Source organism: Gallus gallus, chromosome 4 (assembly GCF_016699485.2).
Source record: "Gallus gallus isolate bGalGal1 chromosome 4, bGalGal1.mat.broiler.GRCg7b, whole genome shotgun sequence".
NCBI classification, from domain to species: Eukaryota; Metazoa; Chordata; class Aves; order Galliformes; family Phasianidae; genus Gallus; species Gallus gallus.
The window spans coordinates 38,377,359-38,405,319 of NC_052535.1; the positions used below are offsets into that span (position 1 = coordinate 38,377,359).

Genomic DNA, 27,961 nt, shown 5'->3' on the forward strand with positions numbered 1-27,961 from the left:
GATAGTAGATATTTAACAGACCTCTCCCCACTTCTTTCTCACTTTCTTACATCAGTTTAAGTTTGCTTTCCCCTCTAAACGTTAATCCCTGGAGCTTTCTGAGCTGACTTCATATCTAGCAGTTACTCCTTTTGCAGGTGAGAGGTGAGGCAAGTGAAACACAGAGCTGATTGACTTCTCTGTAAGTTCTGCAAGAAGCATTCCTATTTGCCCTAATTAAACTAACTTAGAGAATCATTTACAGATTAAAGTAAAGGGACCCACTTAATACATAAGCTGAGCTGGGAAACAAAATGTCTCGTGCTGAGTGATGGCGGGAGAGCTGTCACTGGCACAATGGAGGAGGGGGCTGAAGCCGTCAGTCCTCTGAGACAGAGTGGTTGGCTGTTGCATACCTTAAAATTGTTGGTTACGTCTGCCTTAGGTAAACATAAGTTGAGTGTAGCAGGAATTTGACAGATGCATGTTCTTCTGGAAGAAAATGTTACTATGTGAGTTAGATAGCAGACGATTAAGTCACTGCTGAGATGTGATATCTACCAATTTTAAACTTGGTGCTGCTAGACTATCGGCAAGCATCAGTGAGTCTGGCGTGTGATGGCTGTCGCACAGCGTGCAAGTCATCAAGGTTCCTGCCTTGCAGGTTGGACTTGGCCTCGGCTGGGAGAGCACTGTTGGCTTACCAGGGAGGGCTGCTCTGTTAGCAGCACCTCAGAAGCGAGATCTGTCAGGTACTGCACTGAGGAGAGCTGCTTATGTTAAAAGGCAGTTGGTGGGAATGTTCATTAAGGGCAGGACTTCTTCCTGAGAAGGCTAACAGGGTGATGGACCTTTGTCGGAGCTGGTGCAGCTGTCTGGTGCATTAAGAGTGCATCTGCACATGGAATAGAGAAGCTCTGGGCTGCTGCAGTGGGTTAGTCTGCATCATGATGTTCCCATCTGGGAATACAATGAGAGCTGGGGCTAACACTGTGGCTCTTTGGAATATTAAATCTCCAGTTCCCCAAGACACTTAGCCATATAAATGCACAGAGCAGGGAGTCTTTCCTGAGCTGTATGGCATTGATGGATGGAGTAAAGCAGGGTTGACAACAGGCTTGGGGTCTTGAGAGAAAAAAAGCTTGAAAAGCATTAAAGTGCTGATTGCTACAGCAATGTTTTGCAGCCATGGAGAGAGCCTCTTTCTACAGGAGAGAATGTTTCACGCTTCTGTTCCGATATCCCTTGAAGGTAAAATAAGGGGCCCAGAAAATATGCTTTCGTCTAGTGCCCCCAAGTGCAATAGGTTTTGCTTTTAATTAAAATACTCTTTCTAATTGCTTCTGCTATTTTTCTAGATAGTTTGACTGAGATTATACATGAGTGTTATGCTTTTTGTCATTTGGTTGTTTCTTAATTCTATCCTCTAGAGCATCCTGCCGTTTTTTGGAGTAATTTGAAATTGAGGACTGCACAAGGGGGTGGGGAGAAGTCTACCAACACACCCAGCAAAGCCCCTGATGCTCCCTTGCCCTGCCTCTGCCCTTGGCCGGGTGTGTGTTTGTGGCTGTTATTGGAGCAGCAGGGAAATTCCAGCAGTTGAATGTGCCACGTTCCTCTGCATCCACAAACACGAGGGAGGGGGAGGCCAGCAGGCATGAGTCAAAGTGTGACTAGGAGTAAGCACAATGCCCAGGTCTCCTGTTCGAGGGTCTCAAATGATGCACTTCATTTGAGCTTTCCAGCGCAGGAGGATGGAGGTGGCTAAACTAGTGTGGTGTATGCTGCTTTGCTGAGTAGTTTGCTGCTGGCACTCAGGAAAGGGTTTGTCCCTATATATCGGTCAACGTGTTCAATTTCTAAACTGCTGACGTATGCGGTTTATTACCCATGGTGCTGTTTTAATCTCCACAGGCTGGCAGCTTCCCCAGCCCTGTGAGCGCTGTCGCTCCCTGGGGGGCTCCTGGACTGTGGCTGGCACCAGAGCTTTCGTTTGAGCACACTCCTGTTGTTATCTGATAGAAGTGTCAGGGAAAGACAAGGTTCTGTAAGACAGACTTAGAGTGCATTAAATAAATATAAATTTTATTAAAAACACCCACATCTCAGCGTTATCAGGAATGATATAATAATAAACAGCTTTCAAATAACCTGCATTACATTACAATACTTACAGTATTTATAACCATCCTTGGATTCTTTTTATAGACATACCAAACATTTCATGAAAATGAATGAAACTAAAGGTTTTTTTTTTTTTAAAAAAAAGAACATAAGCATAGAAAATGCACACAGAAGTTCATTACCTTAGTGTCAAACTGCTAAAGTTTCCTATACAAGTTAACCACTAGCTTTAGAAGTGAACTTTATACCACTGTGCGTCAATCAAGATGAAAAATTCATTCAAGTAAAGTTGACACCACTCAGAAGCATCTTCAAGTATGGCTATAGTCAACCTGATAATCCTATACAAGCAATTTTACGTCCGCTCTGTCATTCGTTCCAACTGAGGCAGGGTTCTGTACACCAGAAGTTACAGTTTGGGTATTTACAATACATAAGTGATTCGCCAGCTAAGCTTCCCGCTCTTGCTGCCAGCAGTTTGGCAAATGACGGTGCACGGCCTATTAACCAAACATCTACTATGGATTGGATGAACAATACAAAACCACCCGCAGGTGAAGCTGTATGATTTAATTAATCTGACACAACTATCATTTAAAAAAAATATCTTTTAAAAAAGGTGAAACTTTTGTTTCAATGCAGTGAGTAAAGTCACAGACTGAGAATTAAGGAAAAAAAAAAAAAGCAAAATTGCCATAATAAATATTTGACCATTAAACCCAAAGGCCTCCTTTGATTTCCTTGCGTTATTAGCTTGTGATTCTCTTAGATAAAATTTCTTTCAACCAAACTTAATCTTACAGTATATTGCACAAGATATATCTGGGACGTGGAGGTTTGCGTGTTTAGGGAAGCCCTTGTACAGACTGTACCTTTTTATATTCTCTTTCATTCATTACAGTATCCGAGAAGCCTTCTTTAGAGAGTGACTTGAAAAACTCTAGCAAACAGTCACTTGCCAAACCCCTGCCTTACGTTTTTTCCCTTTAATCAGCTCAGTGCATTCTACTTTCTTTTGTTTATTCGTTTGAAACAGGCAAAACATTCTAAATCTCTTAAACACTTTCACCGCGATAAAAAGAGCTAACAAATTTACAAAATTAGTTTTAGTTACATCTATACATGTACAAGAGAAATTAGAGGAGGGATTCAAAAGAAAAGCATTAAATCCCTGAAGGAAAAAAGGAAACGGAACAAAAAAAAAAGAAAACAAAAAACCCAAGAATAATATATTTAACCTACAACAGCTTTACATACACACAGGTGACACGTTGGCATAGGAGAACATGAGCTGAAATATCCCTGAATTTTTAGAACCAAAAAAAAAAAAAAGCTGAAGTTCAAGTTATACTTGCAAAAATGTCAAGTATTGAGAGAGGTTTTTTTTTTGTTGTTTTGTTTTTTTTTTTTTTCAAAGGCTATTGGGGGAAAAAGATGGTATACAATATATAAACTTTCACACTCAGTTCGATATCCTATTGCCAATCTAGTGTTGAGGTATATGACAAGTAGGAACATCACTCAAACCTTTTAATGTATTTTAGCTCACATTATGATATATTTGTAGCAGGCTGAGTAGCACCATGATGTGAATTCAGCTCAAAACCCAAATATATATAGATTTAATATTTTTACAGTACTAAAATACTAAAGCATTGCGTTAAAAAAAGTCTTGTTTACAATTTAATTTACTATACAACTCTCCTGCTTTTTTTTTTTTTAATAGAAATTAATGATTTAAAACCACCACAGCAAGCCAGCTGCCTATTTTTTTTCTATTTAATCAACGGAATCACACAGAACTAACCCTGTTTCATTCATCTTGTGTAGGCATCGGTCTGCTCAATCTTCCTGGAAAAGAGGACGCACCGGGAAATGACTTACACCACAATGTACATAATTATCAACACAAAAGCAATCTGCCATTCAATAGTTGAAGAGCGTACAGATCTTTAAAAACAGCAGAAGCCCAAGCTAACTAGTTGTAGTCTGTTGCATGCTGCTAATTATTACCTGTGGTTAATATAAAATTCTTTCCTTAAAACTGTACATATTTGAGCAATGAACTTGTCATAATAATTGTAGAAAACAGTTTACAGTATAGCTGTGTGAGATGAGCACCAGAAAAACGTGTGTTTTGTGTACTGAAGTATTCCCTTATATCCAGTAAGCCCCATTTTTACCATAACCGACTGTATTAAAAATGGATATGTAGCCCACTAGCAGATGCATGGCTAAAACAAAAGTATTTAAAAGCTTTTTTTTTTTATTTTAAAAAAATTATCTTTGCATTTTAAAATCAAAGTAAACTCTTTTTTTTTTTTTTTGTCTTTTTTTTTAATGTCTCAGTACCTCAGCATTGATCAAGTTGCCAAGCTTAGGTAGACAAAGTGCTTTTGAAACACTATTTTAAAAAAAAATATCTCTCTATTTTATCGTCCTTTTCTAGGACTTGACTGGATGAGCAACATCCAGAGGTCCTCGTAATTCCCATACGTTAAAAAGTAAGCTTATTTTAACACCAGGTAAATTCAATACATACATGAATGAAAAGGTCCTCCCTGTTGTTGAAGAACATTTGAATACATCATTGACATTTTAATTGTTATAAAGGCATTAACTGTTTGACTGTTAAAATAAAGACACCGTTCTCTTAGATAGCACCATGGTTTTTAGAATATCCAAACAAATTCAGTGTTTTGCTGTCTATTCATTACGTTTTATACGTTATCTACTTCATTAAATAAAATTAAGAGACTAATAATGTTACAGTAAAAACTGCGTGTTAAAAAGCCGTAATTCCAGTATTTCAGTACATCGTAGATTCAGCACCAGATGTTATTTTAAGATTCCTGCAGTTGTAATACTACAGTATTATTTTTTTTTTTAATAGGAATTTTTTTGCTCCTGTTCCATGACTACGCAAACTTGATGACATTAAAAGTGGTCACAGATGTGCAGAACTGTAAGAAGGAAAAAAAATCCATTTGCAGATTATCTCTTTCAGCAACGGGGCCAGTGTTTTCAAATGTAAATTGTGAAACACTTTGTTTTGTTTTGTTTCTGTTTTTGCATAGGATGCTTTGGTCTTGTTTCCTACGTGCCATCTGTGACCACTTAAAAATCAGTGGAAAATAAGCGCGCTAGCAAGATTACCTCTTTTTGCTGGTGTGCCGAGGCCTTTTCCACCGATGAGTTTAATAACAACACTGTTTTCTTCTCCACCCTTGCCTTCCCCAAAACCTAAGCGACGACTACCCTACTGACGAGCTGTTTTTTTCAGATGAGGTAACCAACAAAGGTGTGAAGTTAGATGTATCTGTTGTAAGGCCCTGTAACCCGTGTAAAGGCATATGGAGATGTAGTTACTGTGGAGTCTGTGGTGACCGACAGTGTCCTTTGTGCAAGAGACTTGATGAAGCGCAGGTACGTTGGTTCTGAGGGTTCGTGTGGCTCAGCAGGCTCTCGCTTTGCTTTTTTGCCGTAAGATTTCTGAGGCACGTAGTCTGGACCGTATTTTTCACATTCCTCCTCCTTCTCTCTTGCCTTCTCAGCCATCTTTGCCTCCCACAGAGCCAGCCCGTGTTTTGGCTCGTTCATGCTCTTGTGCTGGTAAAAGACAAGGGATATTCTGGTGGGATGGTTCCTGTTGGGGTTTTTCAGGGGGGTCGTTGCATGGAGCTCACGTTTCGCACACTCTATGAGAATTGACCCGTGAGATGGAGCAACTGCCACTCCTCCAATTTCCGGATCCAGGAAGCTCTGTTCACTATCTGACCAGACTTCATCGGGATCCTCAGCTTTTTCAGGATTCAGCACATCTGTTTTATCTAAACCACCTTGGGGTGTAGTCCTATCGTGGTTCTGACCTGGAATCGTGTTAGACAAGCCGTTTACTGCATGTGAAATCATTTCACTATCCTTATTTTGGAGATGCAATGAATTAGGAGGACCGCTAAACATACTCGAAGCAGAATGGTAGTCGCGTGCTAAATGTGGAGGGGGTTGCACGTGATGGTGTTCAGTGGTTTTACTCATGGAGGCATAGTCCATGCTTGGATTACTCAGATTAGATTTTAGCCTTGAGGCAACCTCCATAAAATGACCGTCAGCCTCGTGGGTGGAGTAAGAAGAAAAAGACCCTACGTGGTGTACATTTGGTCTAATGGTGCAATTACTGAAAGAGTCTACCTGCATATTTTGGTTTCCGTAATTCAAGTACTTGGGACCAAAACTCTGGTTATTCCCAAACCTATGCTGGTATAATGTTTGAATGGGTGGTAGGCTTAGTTTGGACATAGGGTCTTGACTCTGACAATTATACAAGTCCATGTGCTGATGCTGGGAAGGGTAAGAGCCCAAGTAAGAGGGGCAGTTGTCCATCTGTATGTTTCCATTGCATTGATAGGGTGGATACTGGTTATTTTGACTTAATGATCCAGAATAAGGGTTCATGGGACTGGAAGAATTTAAATAAGACCCCGCAGGCTGTGATGAGGTGGTATAGAGGTTCATGGCACCAGACCCTCCATAGGGATCTGAAGTGTATGAAGAGCTTGGATAAGCACTGGCTGGATTAGGCAACCTTACATACAGATTTGCAGAACCTGAACCCGAGTAAGTGTTAATAGCATTTGACTGAGGGTTGTTAGGGAGAGTACGCTGTGGATGCTGCTGCTGCTGTTGTGTCGCTGGTCCTGAAAGACGTAAAAGATCTGTAGATGTGAAAAGAAAAAAACAAGCTTTTTTCTTTTTTAATGCACACTTTATACGCTCTTCTCGATAAATATATCTGATACTTCTAAGAAAAGTGTATCATATGATACATCAATACTCCTATCTCAAATAGCACGCTTTAAGAAGCTGAATAAATACTAAGGCTACTCTTCTTTTCTGGCATGCATCCAGTGAGATCAGATGCTAAATGCAAAGGAGAAAAGAGGACTGTGTGCAATCTGTTCAGAGTCACATGCACAAAGTCTGAAGAGTTGAATCATCATTTAAGTACTGCATGAAATGGAGCATCAAAGTGCTCACAAATAGCCACGCACAAGGTGACCTTCTTTTCCCCAAGAATGAATAAATAAATTATTCTACATCTGCATTAACAGAGCTGTCTCAAAAATATGTTTCCAGCTTTATGTTAAAATACAACAGTGGTGACATTCACTGACAGTGATAACAGTTCAGTAACCAGTGAGATTAACTGAAGACACGAGGAAAAATACATCATTCATTCAAGTGCGATGGCATAATTTAATGGTTAAAACCCTGGCCTGGGTCACAGGGCAGCTGACTTCTATTCATAGGTATCTCAAGTGACCTTTTGGGTAGCCTTGCATTTATCACTTTATTCCTCTTGGTGGAATTTGCTGTAACAATAGTCATGAACTCCTTTGCCCAGGATCCTAAAATCTAGTGATGAGAACTGCCAGCGATTGTTAAGGGTGTTTTGTCCACTATGAAAACACCCGCTCTGCTTTTTAGTCCTGAAGCAAAGTATACAAATATTGGTAAAGATGTTAAGTTAGGCTACAATCCACTCCAATTATGAGGTTCTCTTTAACAGCAGCAACAGTGAGTGGTGTAGGTTGCTCTTTGGCAGTAACATCACACGCTTCTCTTCATGGCTTCTAGCACCAGTAGTTGTTTAAAGGTACTTTGCAATACAGTGGATGGCAAGGAGGGTTTGCAGAAGCGCCTGACTTCTACAGGGGTTAGCTATCCAACAATAAAGGATTTCTGGTATGTCTTTTTTTTTACTTTCTTTCCTTCTCCAGACTTGACCACAATTTGGCATTCTAGCACTTATAAATATACAATATTGATATTTACATTCAAGAATTCTGTTTGCTTTGTACTTAAAATGTTCATGTGCTGAGAACAAATGCTTTTCTTGAGGCTCACTGTAAATGGTTGTAATTTCTAGGAAGCTTACTCGTTGATTTAGACCTTGAACAGATTCACGCGCTTACCTGCTAGCTGCTTTGCATGACCTGCTGCCTCAGAGTTGCCTTGTTTGTTGCGTGCTGCAGCAGACTTGTCTCTTTCAGCTTTGCTAGACCCATTCTCCAAGGAGGAAAGCTTTTCTGCAGCTGCTTTCTTTGCTTCTAGCTTCCTTTGCCGGCACGTCTTAACCGGCTCTGCTAACATCCTTACTTTCCGACGAAAGGAGGTAAGGACCTGGATGCTGCCATTCCTCTTCTTCTCCTCCTGGCCTTCAGTGCTTCCAAACTCATCCACATCAGAGACTTTGTACAAGGGGAGCACGTGGAGCTGCTCATCTTCAGGTGTTTGGCCAATTTCACGATTGTCTTCTCTAGTTAGTGTGCAAACCTGTCAGAAAGGAGTGTTACAGTAACTCTCCCAAACCAGTCTTAGAAGTTGCCTGAAATGCTAGCCTGTGTGTTTTACCTTGCCCTGGCACTGTCAGCATCAGCATCTGGCAAATTACTTCTAAGCTTTCTTTTTGTGTAATTTACACATTATCACAAGAGGTCTGCAATTTCATTTCTTCCATTGCTCTGTTGGACAGCGTAAATAGAAACACAAAGTGTAAATATCTATGTTTCTCATACCTGTGCTGAGAAGAGCAGTTATAGATGCATATCACCTAAACTGAAACAAATGGTGTGGTCCGTGGCACCATGGGCAGGGAGCTAAAGCAGTGAAAACTCTGTGCTCAGATGAAGACTTTTTGACTACAGTAGGTTAACTAAGTACCTAATTAGAGGTAGTGGGGCATATAACATACTGCCATTGTGTTTCATGCCCCCTTAGGATGATTTGTGAAGCAGCAAGTCATGTTAATACTGCATAAAGATTTGAGGAAGTTAGCACTGTGTGTGTTGTAGCATGCTTATTGTGTTAGCTCCAGCTAAAATGGGTACTGGGAATATCTCAGTGGAGAAAAAGATGCTGATACAGACATCCTCTGCAGTAAAATAATGGAATCAGCCAATCTTAGGAAGAAAGCTCAGCTAAAAATACATCTTTTGTTGTTGGTGGCTGACTTTTCAATTAAGTCAGACCCTAGAAACAGGGCAAATTTAGTTGGTATTAAAAGAAAGTAGATAATCTCTTTGGTAATAGGAGCTGCACTGTGAATTACTTCAAATCACAACAGTGAAGATTATTCAGACCTGATGTTTGTTTTTTCCTCCAGTTTACTCCAACTGTATGGTCACAGAGAGAGTATGCAGGGAACAGAAATCACCCAGTGCGCATTGAAAAACAGCTGGTTTTTCTGTTATCTTTTGTGGAACCTTTGCTGTAAATGCTGGAGTTCAGAATGGAAAAGTGTAAAGTGAGCATGCATGTTACAAAGGACAGTAAGGCTTGTAGACTTTATCCCCATCCCAAGCAAGAATGAAATCCACAGCTTTCAAAACCCTGCTTAGAAGAAAGTTGTGGAAAAAAATCATTTGTTTTACAGATAGATAGAATGGCAGGGGTTGGAAGGGACCTCTGGAGATCAGTGAGTGCAACTCAGTGCTAAAGCAGCTTCCCTACAGCAGGTTGCCCAGAAAAGCATCCAGGGAGATCTTGAATATCTCCAGAGGAGACTCCACAACCTGTCTGGGCAGCCTGTTCCACTGCTCTTTCACCCTCAAAGTAAAGAAGCTTTTTTCTCATGTTCACATGGAACTTCCTTTGTTCCAGTTTGTGCCCATTGCCCCTTGTCCTGCACCTCGGCACCACTGAAAAGAGCCTGGTCCCACCCACTTGACTCCTGCCCATTACATATTTATAAGCATTTATAAGTTCCAATCTGTCTTCTTCAGACGGAGTAGTCCCAGCCTTGTATGTGAGATGGTTCAGGCCCCCATTATCTTTGTGGTCCTCCACTGGGCTCTCTCCAGTGGTTCCCTGTCTTTCTTGAACTGAGGAGCCCAGAACTGGACACGGAATTGCAGATGTGGCCTCAGCAGGACAGAGCAGAAGGGGAGCATCACCTCCCTCAGCCTGCTGGCCACGCTATTTTTTTTTTCCATTTTCATGTAGTAGAAGTTATAAACCAAAGTAGTTATTAAATATATATATATATATATAAATCAAGGTGACAAATATACAACATTTTGTCCTAGGAACACTGAAACAGGCATTTCAGCCCTGCTGGCGCCTTCTTCCCATTGTCTCCATGGTTTCTCTTTTACTGGTTTTACAGTAAACCTTTCTTTAATACATCATAAGCCTCATTCAGTTAAATGAAAAATGATGTAGGGGGTAATAAGTTAGCTCAATTACTGCTTAATGTTTCTTTTTTTAGCAATCTACCGTACGTAATTATAAATTTAAACAGACTGAAGATAATGAATTAAATGTATGAAATTACTGCTGGAATAAGGAGGCTATATGCATCGCTGACTTACCAGTGTACTCCCGTTCTGCATATTGTGCAAGTCTCTGTGAGCATGGGCGCAGAAGTCCAGGCAGGCAGTGACCCCTGAGAATGGGCGACCTTCTTTTAAACCCAGGCGACACTCGGGCGCTCTGTGTTCGTACTCGATCTGGGAAGAGATGACAGGTATCAGCACAACCTGCCCTGGTACCCCAACACATGGACTTAACACTGAACAACACGCGAGTCTGCTGATACCTCTGAGGTGGTGCCATACAGATCTCAGGCAAATAAGCAGTTTTGTGGTAATTTTGTATGATGTCTACTTTGCTCCTTGCTGCTTGGTTCCCTGCTCCAATCTGACTCTGATGTGATTGCAAAATTGGCCAATAATGCTTTCCCTTGCATATTACTTCTGATTCTCTGCCAGTGGTTTGTGTTTTTACGTGACAAGTATAGAGCATGGTTTTGGTGTCTGGCACTGTGAGAGTGATACGTAGGTGTAGACTGGAAATATACCAAGCTGTTACAAGAAAATTACTTGAGAAAACTGACTTCAGAATGACTTCAGGAAAAATAATAAATTGCTTTTCTACTTGTAATAATTTGGCCCACTGAAAGTAAATGTTGTTAGTGTTAGTACAGTACTAAGCGCTGACCAAAAAGATAACGCAGTCAAGACAGTGTTTTCTGTATGTGTACTCACTGTTAAGGAGCTTTACAAAGATCTTATTATGCAACAATAAGTCTTAAGCAAAAGGAAAGGACTTGGTAATCAAACATCAAGTCTTACAAATGACCGTTTCGTATCTTATTTAGTAAATAAAAAATGAAACTCCATTTATAAAATGCCTTGCTGAAATTCCTGAACCTTTCAACTGAATACAAAAGAGCTACACCTGATGGACCGTAATGGCCCCTATTTTAAGTTAATGTGAAATTAGAAATTTTGCCAAGTCTTGATCCAAGTTCAGTAAACAGATGGCCAGTTTGCTCACAGCAACTTTGTTTTTAATATTTGGAATGTTTCCTTCACTGGAATCCAGAAACAAAATTAAAACAAAACTTGAAACATATAAACTTCTTTGGAATCAAAGGAGAGTGGCTTGAAATGTTATCCACATTATAATTTGGTTAGAATTAAAGGGTGTGTTTAAAACGTATTGATGCAAAGGTTCTATGAGATGTTCTGCTGAGTCCAGTTGGAAAAAGATTTCCAATTCTAGATTTTAATCCAAGCAATAATCCAGACTGGGATTAGAACAAATTAGCCTTAAGGCCATTTGGTTTTCACCACCTTTTACTGCAGCCATACAAATTACGCCTTTATCATCCCTCTGACACTAGCTTCATCTTGGCTTTCCCACAAACTTAAGACATACATGGAACTCCTGAGATGGGCCAGGCCATGCACGTTACTTCTTATCTAAGGTAAAAGTTGAAACTTGTAAAAGCGCGTATTGTCAACTAATGTGAAGCATAGCCATGGTCTACATGAAGAAGAATTTTCTAGAGAACTTTTATGGGAAAAGAAAGCAGCCCAAGCAAAGAGGCATTTTATTTTTTACCACCCCCTCATTTTTTCTTCTTCCTCCACCTTTCTTCTCTTGCAGAATGTCTCAGATGTTTGGAGAGATAACCGCAGCTAGTGGGCACATGGCCACAATTTCCTCCATAATGAGTCTCCAAGCATTATCTGATCAGGTAAATGAAATCGCATCAGTCTGTACTAAACCTGCTTACCTTGTCTGATTGCTGTTAAATATGCAGTAAAGGAGTAATTGTAACTGCTGGTAAGAATGGACAGTTTTATTATAGCTACTGCTTCCGTTACAGCTGAAAATCTGTTCTGTGCTGATTGCTACAGCAAGTAAGTGTTTTGACTGGGCTTAAAGTTGTCAATGGGAAAGAAAGAAGGTGTCACAGTTTGCAATAATGCTGATAGCCTGGAGGCTGTACATTTTGTGAATGTTTGTAATGGTAGTGAGCCTGAACAATGGAAATGAAGGCCAACCGTTACACATTTCAAAGGCTATGGTGTCAAATTTTGGTGCAAATATCCGGAAGATGTTTGCTAAAGGAATGGAGGTGAGAGGCAACCACACCCGGGAACATCATACAGCTTTGAATGTGCTAGCACCTATGTATATGGACCAACAGAATGCTGCATAAACTAGCCCCATGTGCGAGAATGCTGGTGCAGGCACTTGTGTGCATATGCAGGGCTGAGTGCATTCCATTATGAAGCTTTGTTTTAAAAGCATATCTATAATAGCCACTTGAGAGAGCAGACCTGAAACTGGTTTCCAGACTCAACTGCAATATAGTGCACTACCATCTGATGCTACTGCTAGCCTTGCACCATCTTTATGGCTGTTTTGCAAGTTCGGCTGGTCAATCACTGTAAATCAAGAAACCTTGTGTTGCAGAGCTCAAGATTTCAGCTCAGTAGTAATCTTGTTGCATTTACATAGGTGAAAAGATTAGCTGTAGTCAGTAGTTAAGATTCATCTGGTTTTACTTTTGAAAGCATTTCAGGAGGAGTTGAGGATTTTGTTTGTTTCCATTAGCCCGGTGTCCAAGGGATACATGGTTTGGCTTAAAGATGAAGTGCTGTGGAAAGTGTAGTAAAAGTCAGGTTGTGTGACTGCTCTGGTTCCCCTTTCCCCCACCATACCTGGTTGTTATATGCATCAGGTGCAAGCTTCTTGTAGGTGGGTGCCATCAGGGTTGACAGATTCTGCAAATGGGATTCTAGTTTTTCTTCCTGTTAGCAGATGAAATACAGCTCAATGACATTTCCATACTGTATGTATGGGACCTAAAACGTTAAGGTTTGTTACATGCAGTGATATACGTGTAAAAGCCTAGGTCATTGTCATTGTGGGTTAGACAATCTCTATCATGAATCTCCTTTTTAATTATATTGTTTCACAGCCTTGAAAGCGACGTGCTAGTAGTGTAGTGTGATCCTTGCAAGAGGACATCGCATACAATAACCTTAATTTGGTTTATATTAAAAAGAATCACATTCCTCAACATGAAGATGTTTTGGGTCCAAATGTGATGACCCTCATTATTTTCTCTGCTGGAGTTTTGGGAAAATAATACTCTTTAGAAAACTTTAGAGAAATAATATCTGAATGCTCCATCAAGTTAATCTGGCTAATTTAAGGGTTTTGCACACTGTGATAACAGCACTTCAACACATTTAAATTATCTTTTCTTGCAACAATTTAAAATTACTGTGATGTTTCAGACTTCAAAAGTTTCCAATCCTGAAGCAATCCCAAGTTGTGGATGTGTCTAGCAGTCGGTGCTGTGGAGCTAGGAATGACCACGTTCCTTTCTGTGAGGAGAGGTACACGCTTTCAAAATGAAGGGCCTTTTTAAAAATGCTGTACTCCAGTAGCAAATTCCAGAGTTTGCTCTCCATTCTGTCAAGACGAGGATCCTGAATTCACAACCTCACTTGTGAGGCTTTTTCATTTCAATCTCATAAAGAATAGTGGCATAATGGAGTGGTGTACTCACTTTTAAGACTTTGTATTTCTCATCAACATGAGAAGAGCTGTGAAAAATCTATGGCTTTGACAGAGAGACATGTTCAGTGCTTTAAAATTTAGTATCTCCTCATAAAACTGGAATTTGGGACTCCAAAATGACAGTGTGAAATCATCAAAAATCTCTTGCTGTGACCTTGTGGCTGCTGCCAAAACTTGGAGCTTCTGTATGGTAGGAAGGTTACCATTTTTAAGTGTAGCTTCAAGTTTTTTATTGGTGAGGATACTATTTGTGTCACCTATATTGTCAGTAAACAGTGTCTGTGCTGTGGGACCCAGCTCCCTGTCTGGATGCATGCCTTGACTGCCTCCGACTTTGGGACCAAGATTAGAGGGCAAAACTGTCTTCTCTGCCCAGCCTTGGCTAGCATGGGAAGCAAATCCAGGAAGGCAAGTTGGAAGAGCGCCCTGGTGTGCTCTAGCCAGGTATCCAGCTTAGAAAATGTAGAGGATTTAGGATTGCAGGCTATGATAAAGAAAGCTTTGTGCCACAGTCTGACTGAAGGAGAGCTATTTTATCATTCCTGGGGAGATAGGGGGCAGGAGGGAGGAAAAGGTATATGGTAATTATGATATTCTCAGCACAGGCCATAGGATGCAGACATGCCTGACTGATCACATATAAGAAATGCTTGGGTTTATGTAAGATGCCAGAATAGAGTGAAAGCTGCGAAGCTATGCATCAGTTTTTGAGCAGCAGTCCATAGACTACATTTGCACAGGCATGCTGAAAAACAGACGAGACCATTGAAACCTCCCAGACACATGGAGGTGTCCAGCACTACTGCAATCGTAACTTCAAAGGTATCCTGTGCCCCGGCTAAGGTCAATGTTGTTTGACTCATTTTAAACAGTTGCCTGTTTGCTGTAACACAGAGCCGTGTCTGGAAACTATCAGTGGGGCAAGGCTGTATGTAGTCTTCCTACCCTCTTACTCCTATTGTAATTTCAGAGTTTCATCATATTAGTCTCCATGCGGTCTGCTCTGGTTTCCAGTTGCAATGTTATATGCCTTCAGTTGGTAACCCTTCCACTCTGCCACTAGGGAATGCCCAATTGTAGGCCTCAAACAGCCACAATTATTCAGGCTGTGCCCTTTCTTCTAATTGTGAAAGCCTGCAAACATGGTTTCAAGTCTCAGCTTTTTTACCAGCTGTCAGAATTTGGACAGCCAATTCAACTGGCTCACTGACTGGAATCAATCAGTTTTGCTGGCAGTTAATTACCCTACATGTATGCTGTTCAAGTAGGGCTCTGGCCCTTGGCCTCTAGTACTGTATCTCTTGTTTGCAGAGCAACAGAAAGCATTTCATTGCAAATGAAGCGTTTTCATTTTAGAAATGGACACCAACCTCTTTAGGATCATCCCCCATCAGCTTAAACTTTCTTGGAATCTTGCTTCTGGCAAACTTACAACCATTGTAGTACATGCTCCAGGAGCAACCAAAGGAAAATGAAGCACCACAAGTTTCAGGGTCCAGCCCTTGACAAGCACAAGTCCGTCTAAAGAAGAAGAGAATATGGCTGTTAGCAGCAGGCGGGTCAGTTCTGCCAGTGCCGTGGGGGATCACCAGCCTTGGATCTTCTTCCACCCGTAAATAATGAAGAAATGAAACAGAAAGAGACACATGTGCTACAACAGAGGAATTCATCGCATTGAGTAATTTCGTGGTTGCAAAGCAAAAACTATGAGTTTTATATACTTATGTGAGAAACCTGGATTTGCGCAAAAGAGGGGATGTTTGTGCGGTGCCCTATTAGATACTGATATCAACAGTACCTCAAAGAAGTACATACTGATGGCACTGCAAGGCTGCAGAGCTCTCTGACAAGGGTTTGGCAAAAGACTCCTGAAATATGGCTGTACCTATGCAGCCAAAGTAAAATACAGTGGTAACTAGGTTATTTTAATCTACGTGTTCTTCACTGTCAGAAAGACGTGGAAGAAGTGCTATTACTTTGGGTTCAGGCTAGCTTCCGTAGGCATATAATCTCATTTAGTGCATCCAGTTTTCATTTCAAGGCAGAACTATCTGCTTTCCTGGGCGCAGCTGAGATCTTCCTTTAAATCATCTTTCTTCCTTTAAACGCACTGAGAAGCTTCACAACTCTGAGATGTTTTTTTTTTTGTTTTTTTTTTCTCCCTGATTTTTCAAAACATTTACTCTGCTTTTCTCTGAAGGCTTGTGGGTTTTCAGACTGCCTGAAATAGCTTGGCAGGTATGTGCATTTACGGTAAAGGAGTGAGCGGGGATGCCAGCTCTGAGGCTGGAGGTGGGTTTGCAGGTCGGTGAGCACGCCCTCTGTGTCACTTACTCTTCGTTGAGGGCGCAGCGCCGGTTCGTGAGCGTGCCGTACTTTCTGAGAGTGTCGGTGAGTTCGGAATAGAGCTTGTCAGCCAGGCTGGTTGGGATTCCCTCCCAAACCAGGATGAGGATCACAATCACCGCCGTCTCGCACGTGTGGCCCGCTCGCTCACGCACCAGGCAGAGCAGCTTTTCCTCCTGACTGCTTCTGCGGACTACCTGCATGCACAGCAACACACACCCCAGAGCCCCAACACAAACAAAGCGTTTCTTAGAGGGAGGAGCAAGAGAATAGGGAAACTCAGCATTCATGTGCGTGCAAGGTTACTTCTACTCCTCTCTTCCTCTTTGTTTCTGGTAACAAACCATTTTTCCCACCTGGTGGTATAAGCTGGGGCCACCCTTTCTGTTTAATGAATCTGACTCTGAAAGGGCAGCATGCAAAGCCACAGTGGTGGGAAACAGCTTTTCTGATTTAGCAGAAATATCCTCATGGATTGGCACGGTGATACAAGTGACCCAGTTTGACTGGAGGCCAAAAGAAAGCAAGGAGTGAGATGCCTACGTGCGCAGAGCTGCACTTAGGGCAGGAGGAAGAGACCGAACAGGCTGACGTGGGAGCTGTCTCTCTTCCTTCCTTACTTGAACAGCTAAACTTGTAATCCGCACCCAGTTGTGTGGCCTCGCCTGCCCATACTACACAGAAACGTTACAGCAATGAGAGGAAAGCAGCAGACACTGATCAAAGAAAAGCATCCCTGCTTCTCAGTGCTTGTGCCACTGCGGGTATTTCTATAAAGGTGCAGGCTGGCATGCATAAAGACTATAATCACGGATCAGTTTTTCCTCATCCTGTCTTTCCCTGGCCTACCCAAACCACTCAGTAATTTGTGCCAAAGTAAGGCAGTGTTTGCTAAGAGGGTGTATTAATGCCTCTTGAACTGGGAGTGCATGTTAAAAATATCACAGCGGTGTACCTCCCGAATTTATTTGTAAGCTAAAATTAAACAGCAGTGAGAAGATCTGATGTTGTGAATCTTAAATCCAAACGTAGCTGCCTTCCTTCTCAGGTTTTCGTACCTTTGGGCCACATTTATTCCTTCTGTTCTCCAGGCACCTTGAGCAAACGCAGCGTGAGGGACAGCAGTGGGAGCGTGCTGTGGGCCTCCTGCAGTGAGCTATTTTAGGTCTCCCAGTGTCAGCTAACAGAAGGACATCACTGCTGTTTGCTTACGTGAACCCTCATGCCAAAGTGGATGAGCGTTAACATCTGTGGACATCACTTACCCATTTAGCAATTGGACATCCTTGAGAACTTTTGCCTTCTTTCCCAGTGTAGACAACCCTCTCAATCCTTATAGCTTTACCCTTCTGTCCAAATCTTAAACAGACAAAAATATGCATAGTAAGCAGATTAATCTCATTCTATGCGGGCACGTTTGCCAGTTTTATCTTAAAAAGTAAATACTGTGAGTTATGGGGAAGGGTGTGCACTGCAGTTTATCTTGCTGGCTTTATTGTGGTGGTGGATCGATATGTTGAAAGAGGCAAATGGCTTTCATTCATCACGGCTGAGTAAAAATCATCCATATCACATTAATATTCCCAAACAAAAGTTTTAACTGTTTCCCTCGAAAAGTTGTTACAGATAATGACAGTCTGAGAAGTGGACTTGGAAGTCTCTCCATTTTGGGAAGGAATTCTATGTTTTTCTTCAATTTCTGGGTTAAATTTGAAGTGATGACTCTGAAATTTATATAATTGCCATGGAACAGCTGGCATGCAGTAGTCACTCTATTAAATTTTCTGTGCTTGTTTCTGGCATAGATACAGTATGAATCACTTAAGCCATGATTAATTTGCTTCGTATCTATTTCTTTTACTTTATCAGCTGGTCATAAATTGTTACTTATTTACTTCTGCCTGACTTCTGTACTGAATTAGGATCAGGAGGTGCCCCCAGATGATGCCATTTGTGAGTGCCTTTTTGAGAACGAAGCAGGCAAGCTTGGCTCTAGCATTCAGTCAAGGTGCTGATGCAGTCAGAGCCTAGCCCAAAGGCAAGTCGTGCTTTGCTCAGACAAATGACACGTTATATATCCTATGACGGGCCAAGTGGAAATATAAAGCAAATGCTAAGTGAAGCAAGACTCACGTTAGCAAAAAGCATCAGACCTGTTGAGCGTTTCCAAGCTTATTCTCCCCCCAGGGCTGCTGCAGCTGGGGTGCCCCACCTGCAGAGCCCAGGGAGGAGCACGCCAGGCTGAGGTGAGCCTTCTGCTAGGAACCTGTCTGTCAGAGACCTCAGGGGCTGCAATCCATGTTGCAGATCCAGCTGCAGCGCTGGCTTGGTAAAATTTCAGAGACTGAGCAAATTCCACCTCCAGCTCCCTTTCTTCAATCCTGGTGCTCCCATTGCTGATATATATATATATATTTTTTTTTTTTTAACATAACCACACGTGGGGACTAAATCATAATCTTCTCGTTCTTTGCCTGTTACCTGTGGAGCAATCAAGCTAGCTTCTCACTGTGCAGCCATTTAATGCTGCCTTGAGAACTTTTGACCTTTCATCCCTCTGGTTTTTACCCTAAAATCTTGGTGACATATTTAAGAGCAAATACTTGTATTTAAACTTCTGTCCTGTAAAGGAAATGAAAAATACTTATTTTTAGAAGTGATCTCATTGTGAAATTTCAGTGTCACAGGAAATTATACAAATAAAATCAAGTTGTACTATGCATGTTCTGCAGGCAACTGTTAGATCGCTTTTTCCTACTTGGTCTTGGATGTTAGCATACGCTTGTTTCTTTAATTAGCCACAAAAAAACACATGTTTTAATCTTAACATTTTCTATCAGTTTGCTAATCTGGACTGCAGGACAACTGTGTGGATGCCACTAGAGATCTGTCTCATACATTGCACACTGCAAACAAAATAGGCCTCGTCTCAAATCTTTTCAGCTGTCACGGATGGATTTGTGCCTCATGGCTGCTTTCAGGCCAAAATCAGAAGAGAATTCACTAACCATGAAGTGAGAAGTGGGAGAAGAAAGCACGTATCCACCATGGATTCTGCAAGAAATTTGTTTTAATTAAATTATCAACTATAAGAATAAAGTCGAATCCTGGTTTGTTGGGCAGTGCTAATACCTTAAAAGTCGATTCATACTGGCAGGAAGCCGGTTTAAAAGTGGTTAAGTTGTGATTAATGTTGCCAACTGTACGCTTGTGTTTGAGAGAATCTTTAGAGTGTTTTTTTCTTAGGGATACAAAATCAGGAGGAGCTCTGGAGTTCTTCTGTCATGGCGTCACACAGTTGATGCCATACGAACAGCTGTAAACCAGCCATGGCTCATTGCTGTTACACTCTGCTGAGCCTGGCCGAGTATATATGCATGGTATCTGTAATCTCTCAGGATTTCCTTCTGCCAACATGAAATGAAATTAATGGGGAGAGAGGTAAGACGAGGTCAGCATTAAGGATGAAAGATCGCATTCCAAAGTCAAGAAATGAAAAATGTTTCATCTCTAATAATTGACGTGATGACATGAGCGACTTTCCAATTTTATTTACTGTTTGTGAATATTAAAGAATTAATCAGTCAGAGCTTTGGAGATAACAAATTCTAAGAAGCTTCCCAGGAGGGTCAGTGCTCACTCCTCCTTTGCGGGAAGAAGCTGATTTATGTAGCTTACATGTGTTCCAACCGCTCACAAAGCTGAAAACAAGCACTGGGCCGAGCACAGGAGTTACAGGCAAGGAGGTGCTAAGAGAAAGGATCTTAGGGCTAATCACTTAGAGATAATCCTCAGGATTTAATGTGCCCTTAGTGGTCCGTGCTCTGCGAGCACAAGCTAGCAGACCCTGCTGAGAGGCTGTTCTCCTTAGCTCAAGACACAGCACCACAAAGACATCTATTTGCTTTCGATGTTCAGAGTTTTAAGGTATTAACAGATCAAATTCCCATCTGTCTCAGACTTACTGGGGAGGTTTTTTGTTTGTTTGTTAACCGAATTCCCAGATACCTCTAAAAATCTGGCCATTAGTATCTGTGCTTCCCAAAATCTACAAGTAATGCAGAATTCATGGTGCCAAAGTCACTTTTGTGTGACAGTTTTAAATATAAATACCTTAAATGCTGGCAGATTTTATACTTGTGCTATGTATCTATTAAGGGATGCAACTTGATATAGGGATTATCCACAATCGAGACAAGGCTGTTTTTGTGCAATACTCCAAGGGATGGAGACGTTTTGTCACAAAACTACTTATTGATTCTTGGGCTGAAATTCTATCAATAACTTTGTTTCACCTCTCTGGAAGTGACAGAGTTAGATTTAGCCCATTAGGGTTGTGTCCTATCCTTAACAGCTGGGGCAGGGAGAAAGAGAGACAACTCTGCAGTTTGGTATCCTGCTCTCCGTCTCCCTTCCACCTTGGCATTCTCGCACGCAGAGGGAACACCAGGTCTGTGCCTGTTCCTGCAGCCATTGCCAACCGCCTGGCTTGGCAGGCTGGTGCATACTTGTTCCTGCTTGGGTTTGCTGGCGCCTGTCTCCAAGTGCGCAGCCCATGCCAGCCAGCAGACTATTAGCCCTGTCAAATATTGTGACTCTCTGGTGAATAGCACAGTGCGTCATGTTGGCAACACTGGAGTCGCTAAGCCTACAAGTAATTACTTGATTTGCAATTGTTTATTTCTTTATGTGCAAAAGCTGGAAAAATTCTGACATCCACAAAAGGATAAACGTTAATCTGCCCTGTGCCTTTGCACTAATTACCTTTCTTCCATGATTTCTCTAATAGCTGCCACATTAGGACCGGCTCCTAGGTGGGTATAGAAAGGACCTTCATCTTTTTCAATAATTTGCTCTGTTTAAAACAAAATAAAGGTTATTACTTTGAAGCCTAATTCTTTTATGTAAAAAAAGTAACACTGCAAAGCTTGCATTTAACTGGTTAGAAAACTGCTGTATGGGTCTCGGGTCCGTTTGAGAACACTTATGTCTTAAAGCATGCCCGTGCAATTGGTACAAAACACGCAGAGCACACAGCTAACTCTGCAAATAGCTGCGATACAGACTGTGTGCTTTTTGCTGGCACAAGCAGTTGTTTCACAGCTCAGGCTTTACACTGAGAAAAAGGCCATTTTCCTGTTATCACTGATCAATTGTTTCTCCTTCTCCCATTTCCTCCTCTCCCAGTATCTAGAAAGGAGGATAAATAGGATAACAATGGTAAATATTGACACTAGTGAGCTGTACAGTACTTGTTTTTCAGCAGACGTGTTATGCGGCAACTTACAGCTCCAGAAAGTGCTATTAAGTCTATACAGAATTTCTGCCACCTACAGAACTGAAGAAAGCACGTTTGCTGAAAGAAACCCTGAGCAAGGCTTAGCCAGACTGCTTGCACACTACAAACGGGGCCTCAGCTCTCTGTGTATGGGTAGGGCCATGTCAGCACTGGCAATATCAGCTGTATGTTGCTTTTGACACCGGGAGGCAAGGTGCAGTAGCCAGAAGGAAGTGTCCGGGCTCTGCCTGGGTTCAGGGGCAGCCAGCGGGGTGTGCAGACATGGCTGAGGGGTGGCTTTCTGTGCTGCTGTCTCCAAAGGCTGAGTGAAGTGATGCTGCAAACAGCCTCTGGGAGCACAACGATGGCACGCTGTAAGCCTGGATATGTCAGTGGGGTAATGATGTAGCCTACACCTCCTTAACAAAGAAATACTGGTAGGACAGAGCAATAAGCTCTACCAATTGCTCTGTGGCACTAGGTTCCTCAAAGAGGGCAGGATCTGGGCTTTGTGCTCCTTTATTTCCTAAGAGGTAAGCTAAGTATTAAAATGTGAGTGGAAAATAAGCTCGTTTTGCTTAGTTAGCAGTTAAAGTACTGGCTGAAAAAAAGACAAAACCCGGAAGAATGAAATAATTGCCAGAAAAAAAGTTTTGCCGACCACATTGGAGAAATGGTCTTCAAAACAAAACAGCTCCAGAGTTTTCAAAAAAAGCCTCCATGCCGTAGGTTGTTTCTTATCAAACAAAAAGAAGCAGTAAGAACTCGCTTCCAGATTTCTCTCTGGGAGATCTGGAATTCCATTACCTCCTTTTTGCATCTATGTATCATCTCATCAAAAAAGGCAGTTTTTGAATCTGGCAGTTTTGCAGGAGCCAAAACTCAGCCTCTTTTAGTTGGTATGCAGTTCCAAGCTCTTAGCACCGGTATGTGAAACTACAGCAAAGCTTTTACTCTTTTCTTGGCTGCTGCTGAAACGCTTGTATCTTTTGCTTCAGTCTGAGTAATTCCTCCAGCTGTGAGGCCTGGAAGTGCCTGTTACACCTGGCCATGTGCAGTGTAAGTGCATGGAAGCTCAGACTATGGGGCTGTGCCTCACACTATGCTTCTCTTCCCTCAGCTCTGTTCTTCCAGCTTGCAGGGACTGGGTATGCTGGGAAGAAATACCGAGGGTCTCCTTGCTGCTCTTTCATTGCTGCCTGTATAGCTTCTTGGAGCTGCTGTTCTCTTTAGCCATGCAGTAGACAAGTAAGTGAGGGGGATGATAAACTCAGGCAACAAGTGAGGAATAGTCTGTCTTCCCTTCTTTGCTTAGGTTTTACTGAGGCAAACTTAAACAGTCTCGCTGTTAGAGCAAAAAATGGAGTAAGGATCATAAGGTTCGGACCCGAGACATGTTTTGTAAATGCCATATCTAACCTTGACAAATAATTAGACTGTAATGTTATGACCCGCTTTTTATCAGCATGTTGTCATTACATGTCTGCTGCTCAAGGAGAACGGAAGAGAGGGAATACACGACTGTCCACATGCATTCTGGCTGTAAAAGTAGTGTAGAAAAACTGCTGTAAATCCTTCCCCATTCCTGTTCTAAAAACAACTCGAAACAAAAAACCGACACCAAAAAGCCCACCTCCAAGAGAAACATCCAACTAACCCTGCAATCTGAACCCAAGGCTAGTTCTCTTGTTGTGAACAACTATGTCTTTAGTACATCTCTCAGCACTTACCAACACAGCTGCAAGATGGGAAATCATACTGGGTTTTGGCAGGTGTGTCCAATAAATTTTTTACAGGAGTATCCAATAACTTGGAAGGTGAGTCTAAAAAATTATTGAGAACAGTTCCAGCTGTTCTTTTGGTCGGGGTTTTCTCAGCAGACACATTTGCTTGCTGTTCTAAGATCGGGGTGTGAGTATCAAATTCTGCAGCACTGGTGTTTCTGGATAGGATGGTAATAGGGCCTGCTGTTTCAACCTTCACGTGTTTAGGTGATTTGACAGTAAAAGTCTTGTGATCAAACAGTGATTTGACCTGTATCTGTTTTAGCTGCTGTTCCATTGTCTCGATGATGCTCTTTTGTTGTGTGTTCTCACAGCCAAAGTGCTGATTCTCTTGTTTAATTGTTTTTTTCCACATTTTGTTTTCCAGCTGCCCAGCTGACAGACGCATGCAAAAGTTAGACTTTGCTCCAGCCTCAATTTTTATAGGCTTGCGTGCTGCACCGGCGCCAGTCTCGGTTTTGGGTTGCTGGTATGCTTGTTGCTCCTGTTTCTGTAAGAGATGCCACCTTAGAGCAGCGTGCTTGTGAAAATCCTTTGGGGCTTGGCTCTGCAAATGACAGCCTCTCTGATCTTGTGAGTGTGCAGGAGTTTGCTGGCTGTGCGGTAAGTACCGCTGGGGCATCGGTGCGGCCTGTTGGCACGGGGGATCTTGACTGAGGCTACCACCGTAGCCTTGTGGCAGCTGTATAACTGAAGCTTGTTGCGTCTGTTGCTCTTGCTCTTGAAAACAGTGATTCACATCTTGCTTGGGGGGCAAGTTATTTGAGAAATACTGCACGTGTTGCAAGTCACGCGCTTTGTTGGCTCCGAAGTGTTCAAGATTTGTGGCATTCTCCTTCTTCTCTGACATCAAGTGCACGTTGTTTGGGCAGGGATGCTGCAGACCAGTGCTTGTTTTCTGGCTGTAAAGGGGAGTTTTGTTGTTCATGCTCTGTACCTGCTCTAGCCCTTGCTGAGGGCTATGCAGTGGGAATGCAGTTGGTTTCATGTACTTATTCCCGGTTTGAAAGCACTCATCTGCTTTGGGCTGACTGAAGGATGTCCTGTCTGGCTGCTGCTCTGCGTTGCTTTGGGAGTGGGGAATAGTTTGGGGTGGTTCTTTACTTTTCATTTGCAGAGCCTGTTGCTGGTTTGGAGTTAGCTGTGGACTGCACGGCATCTGTGTCTGCTGTGTCTGCTTTTGGAGCATCTGTTGCAAAATGTGTGAATGCAAGAACTGTTCACTTTCCCCTGGCTGGGGATTCAAGTGCTGCTGTTTCAGCGGGGCCCCTAAAGGCTGTTCAGTTTGTTGTTCAAGTTGTTGCTGGAAATGGAGCTGCTGTGGAGGGTGTTGCTGCACTCGGGACTTGAGCAGGGAATCCATCTTTGTGAGCTGTGGCTGCGGTGAGTGCTTTTGGAACAGCAGCTGCAGGTCAGCTGTGGGATGCTGCTGCATCTGGGAGCTCTCGCTTTTGTACTGCAGGGGAATTTGTTCTTGATGCATTATCTTCTGGCTCTGGGGCTGTCCCGACGGCCCCTTTAATGCATCAGGACTTCCAGCATACTGTTTCATATAAGCTGCTTTGGATGTATTTGCCTGGTACTGAAGAATTGATCGCAGTAATGCTTCGTTTGGCTTGTGGGGAAGCTCTCCCTGCCGGAACGGCGTGGAAACCAATTCTATCCAGGCTGGCTTTGAGTAACGCTGAGGCTGTTGCACAGACTCTTTCACTTGGTCCTTTTCTTTGTCAGGAGGAATCTCAGGTTCTCTCTGTCCTGGGAAACGCTGACACAGTTGAGGCAACTCACCATCGCTTCCGCACGCATGCAGGTTTTGGAGGGGAGGCTCTGATGGCGGCGGCGGCATTTCTTCTGGGTGCTGCTGAATGGAGGCGGCTGCAGCAGCTCGGGGATCGCTGTGGCTGACTTTGTGCTGCGACGTTTGCACCTGCTGCGGAAGCCTTTGCTGGGGGTGAAGTTGCTGTTGGTTGAGGCCGGGACTTTCTGGCATTGGTCCCTGATGTTGCCCTTCGTTCTTGATCTCTCCAGGAAGAGTTTCATTGCATCTGTTGTCATAGGAATGGCATCCTTCTCGCACCATGACGGACAGTGCACTGTTCATTTCTGGAGCAGGAGGAGTTGAGGAATCTTTGTGAAACATTGAGTTCTGTGTAAAGAAAGCACCATTTTTCTCTGCTTGCTCAGAAAACCTTTCTGATGCAGCATTCTGAGCTTGCAGGTTACTGCTGGAACTTAGAGAGAGGTCTTGATTGGGAACCTGCCCTACGCTTCCATGAACAGCACTGTTTCCTAAAGGTAACCGGTGTGTATCATAGCCTGGAATCTGCTGCTGTAGCTGTAGTTCTGGTTTCTGAAGTGAACAGCTACCTGGCAATACAGGTGGCTTACTGGAGTCATCAGCACCGTAGACCTCAGTAACCACTACAGCTGGCACTTGAGGCAGCTCAGAGTTTGAGGTCTGTGGGGAAGTGATCTGCCCTGAGGTATGGGATGAATGCGTTGTCTCGTGGGACAACTCATTAGTAGCCTGACTGGTAATGGCATTGATATGAGATGTGTTCTTCTGCATTGCTATGGAAACATGTTCTGGATAATATTGAGACAGTGTTTTCTCCAGGAGTTCACCATGCATGCTGTCCATGGAAGAGGCAGAAACTGTAGCACCATTAGGCATTGGCACCGCCTTGTTCTTGAGTAGTAAGACAATGTCCCTGTTGTGGCAATTAATGTTTTCCCCCTCCTGCTCATCCTGAATCAGGAGTTCATGAGGGTCTTCTGAACCACCACTGTTGTATCTTGTTGACGGCATCAACTCCAAAGCTTCATTTTCTTGTCCCATCTCAGATTTCTTCTCACTGTAGCAATTGGAGATGCTTGGTGTTTCATAGTTATCCTCTGGCTCAGCTTTTTCTCCATTTACCTCTTTGTCTTGTTTCACTTTCTTGCTCTGTTGAAGTCCAAACAGAGAGGGCTCACTAAAAGTGCGTTTTATCCCACCATTTTGCATATATATGGAGCATGCTTTCTTCTCTTGTAAAAGGTCAGGGCTAATGCGGTGGTTTGGGCTTCCCTTTGCGTGGGGCTCTCTGTAGTTGCTCTTATTGAACAGCCGCTTGTGGTTGCCGTTGACTTCGACCTCAGGCCTCTCTGTTGCTGGACTTCCGTTCTGTAGCTTCACTGCAGAAGGGTCTGCCTGGCAAATGTGAGAAGGTTGTGATATTAAAAATGGACTCAATCTATTGCCGTCAACATGGATGGTTCTGTCCTGTTCCATCTGGCCTGCTCCGGGGCCATCCACAAGGCTGCCCTCTGAACGTATCTGCAAGAGAGAAGAAATGGGGAAAGCCCAGGTCAGCTGTAGGTTCACTCAGGATAGCAGATTGCCAGCAACTTCTACAGCATTCTCACACCTTCATCCCAACTGGTTTCCATACACAACAGCAGCTCACAGGCACACCTTGGGGAGGTTTGCTACCCTATCAGATTTTGCAGCCTTGTGCCTCCCCTTTCCCCTTGCAGGTTTATTCTTCAGGATAAAAAGAGAGAAAATACAGTGCGGTTCCTTACCACCACTGAGCACACAAGCAAATATTTCCAAAAAACAAAACATCTCTCATAATGGTGAAAAAGAAGTATTATCTGCTTTTGAATGATTTGCATTGGCTCCTCTGTTGTTGCCCGTTCTCCTTGGTAAGGCAGAAAAGTCACGCGGAAGCCCTGGTTCCCAGACTTGGTGCTAATCCTGTTATTTGATTAAGTGTGCCAAACCCCTTTTGTGTGACTTGAGGGATTATTGCCACCAAGCTTGCCAATTAGAGGGGAAAACCTCCCTTTTTCAGTCTTCACCTGTCTGACAAGGTCTTGTAAAGCTGGCATCCCAAAAGCATACACAAGTGGCAAAATCCACATGAGAGACAAAACCTCACCTGGTTGCTAACTGTAGTTCTTACACTTCAACATCTGGATAATGTTGACAGAAAGAAATGAAGAGATTTCTGAAAAGTTTGATGGAAATTGTTTTTTTTTTTCAGGTATCTTTTTAAATTTAGGCTATAGGCATCAGGCATGACTTAACCTCTGCATTTGGGTTTTGAACTGAGCCCCACAGCTGTGGAACTTGGATTTTTCGTTTGTTTGGACAAAAAGTCCCATTTTCTTCTTTAACTATGCATTTTATTTATAAAATTGTGTTTTTCCTTGGATAACACTACTGACAATGTACAGTGAATAAATTCCATAGAATGACAATCTAATCCTGTTCACATGGATCTTCCCAGAATTCACAATCCCACTGATAAAGCCATTGTTTGACTCTGCGTGTAATTTATTCTTTGTTGGCTTTATGGTTCTCAAACAGTCACAAATGACAGAAGACAGACTGGCAGAGGGTTTTCCAGATGTGAGACTGCAGAGAAAATCTGAACTTGTACGTGCCTTTGCCCTGAGGGTTTTATTCTTAGTTTGCATCGAGGGGAATGGAAGGCTTCCCTGTTACCAGGTCATGCCTGGCTGGACTGCAGAGTAAGCACAAGCATGGCATGTGGCTGTTGTGCCACTACACAAG

The 27,961-nt window shown here is 42.6% G+C and overlaps 1 protein-coding gene across 2 annotated transcripts in view; it reads right to left on the reverse strand.

Annotated features, from left to right (window-relative positions):
- Positions 1–2,037: 2,037 nt before the first annotated feature.
- TET2 (tet methylcytosine dioxygenase 2) overlaps positions 2,038–27,961 on the reverse strand; it is a 70,495-nt gene continuing 44,571 nt past the window's right edge. For both annotated transcript variants that reach the window (NM_001277794.3, XM_015276223.3), the window contains 9 exons: positions 23,344–26,716; positions 21,100–21,190; positions 17,601–17,694; positions 16,324–16,532; positions 15,360–15,510; positions 13,122–13,211; positions 10,476–10,613; positions 8,079–8,439; positions 2,038–6,818 (listed from right to left, as the gene is read on the reverse strand). In NM_001277794.3, the coding sequence (NP_001264723.3) occupies positions 5,413–6,818; positions 8,079–8,439; positions 10,476–10,613; positions 13,122–13,211; positions 15,360–15,510; positions 16,324–16,532; positions 17,601–17,694; positions 21,100–21,190; positions 23,344–26,716 (5,913 nt within the window). In that variant the 3' untranslated portion in view covers positions 2,038–5,412. The remainder of the gene's footprint in view (positions 6,819–8,078; positions 8,440–10,475; positions 10,614–13,121; positions 13,212–15,359; positions 15,511–16,323; positions 16,533–17,600; positions 17,695–21,099; positions 21,191–23,343; positions 26,717–27,961) is intronic.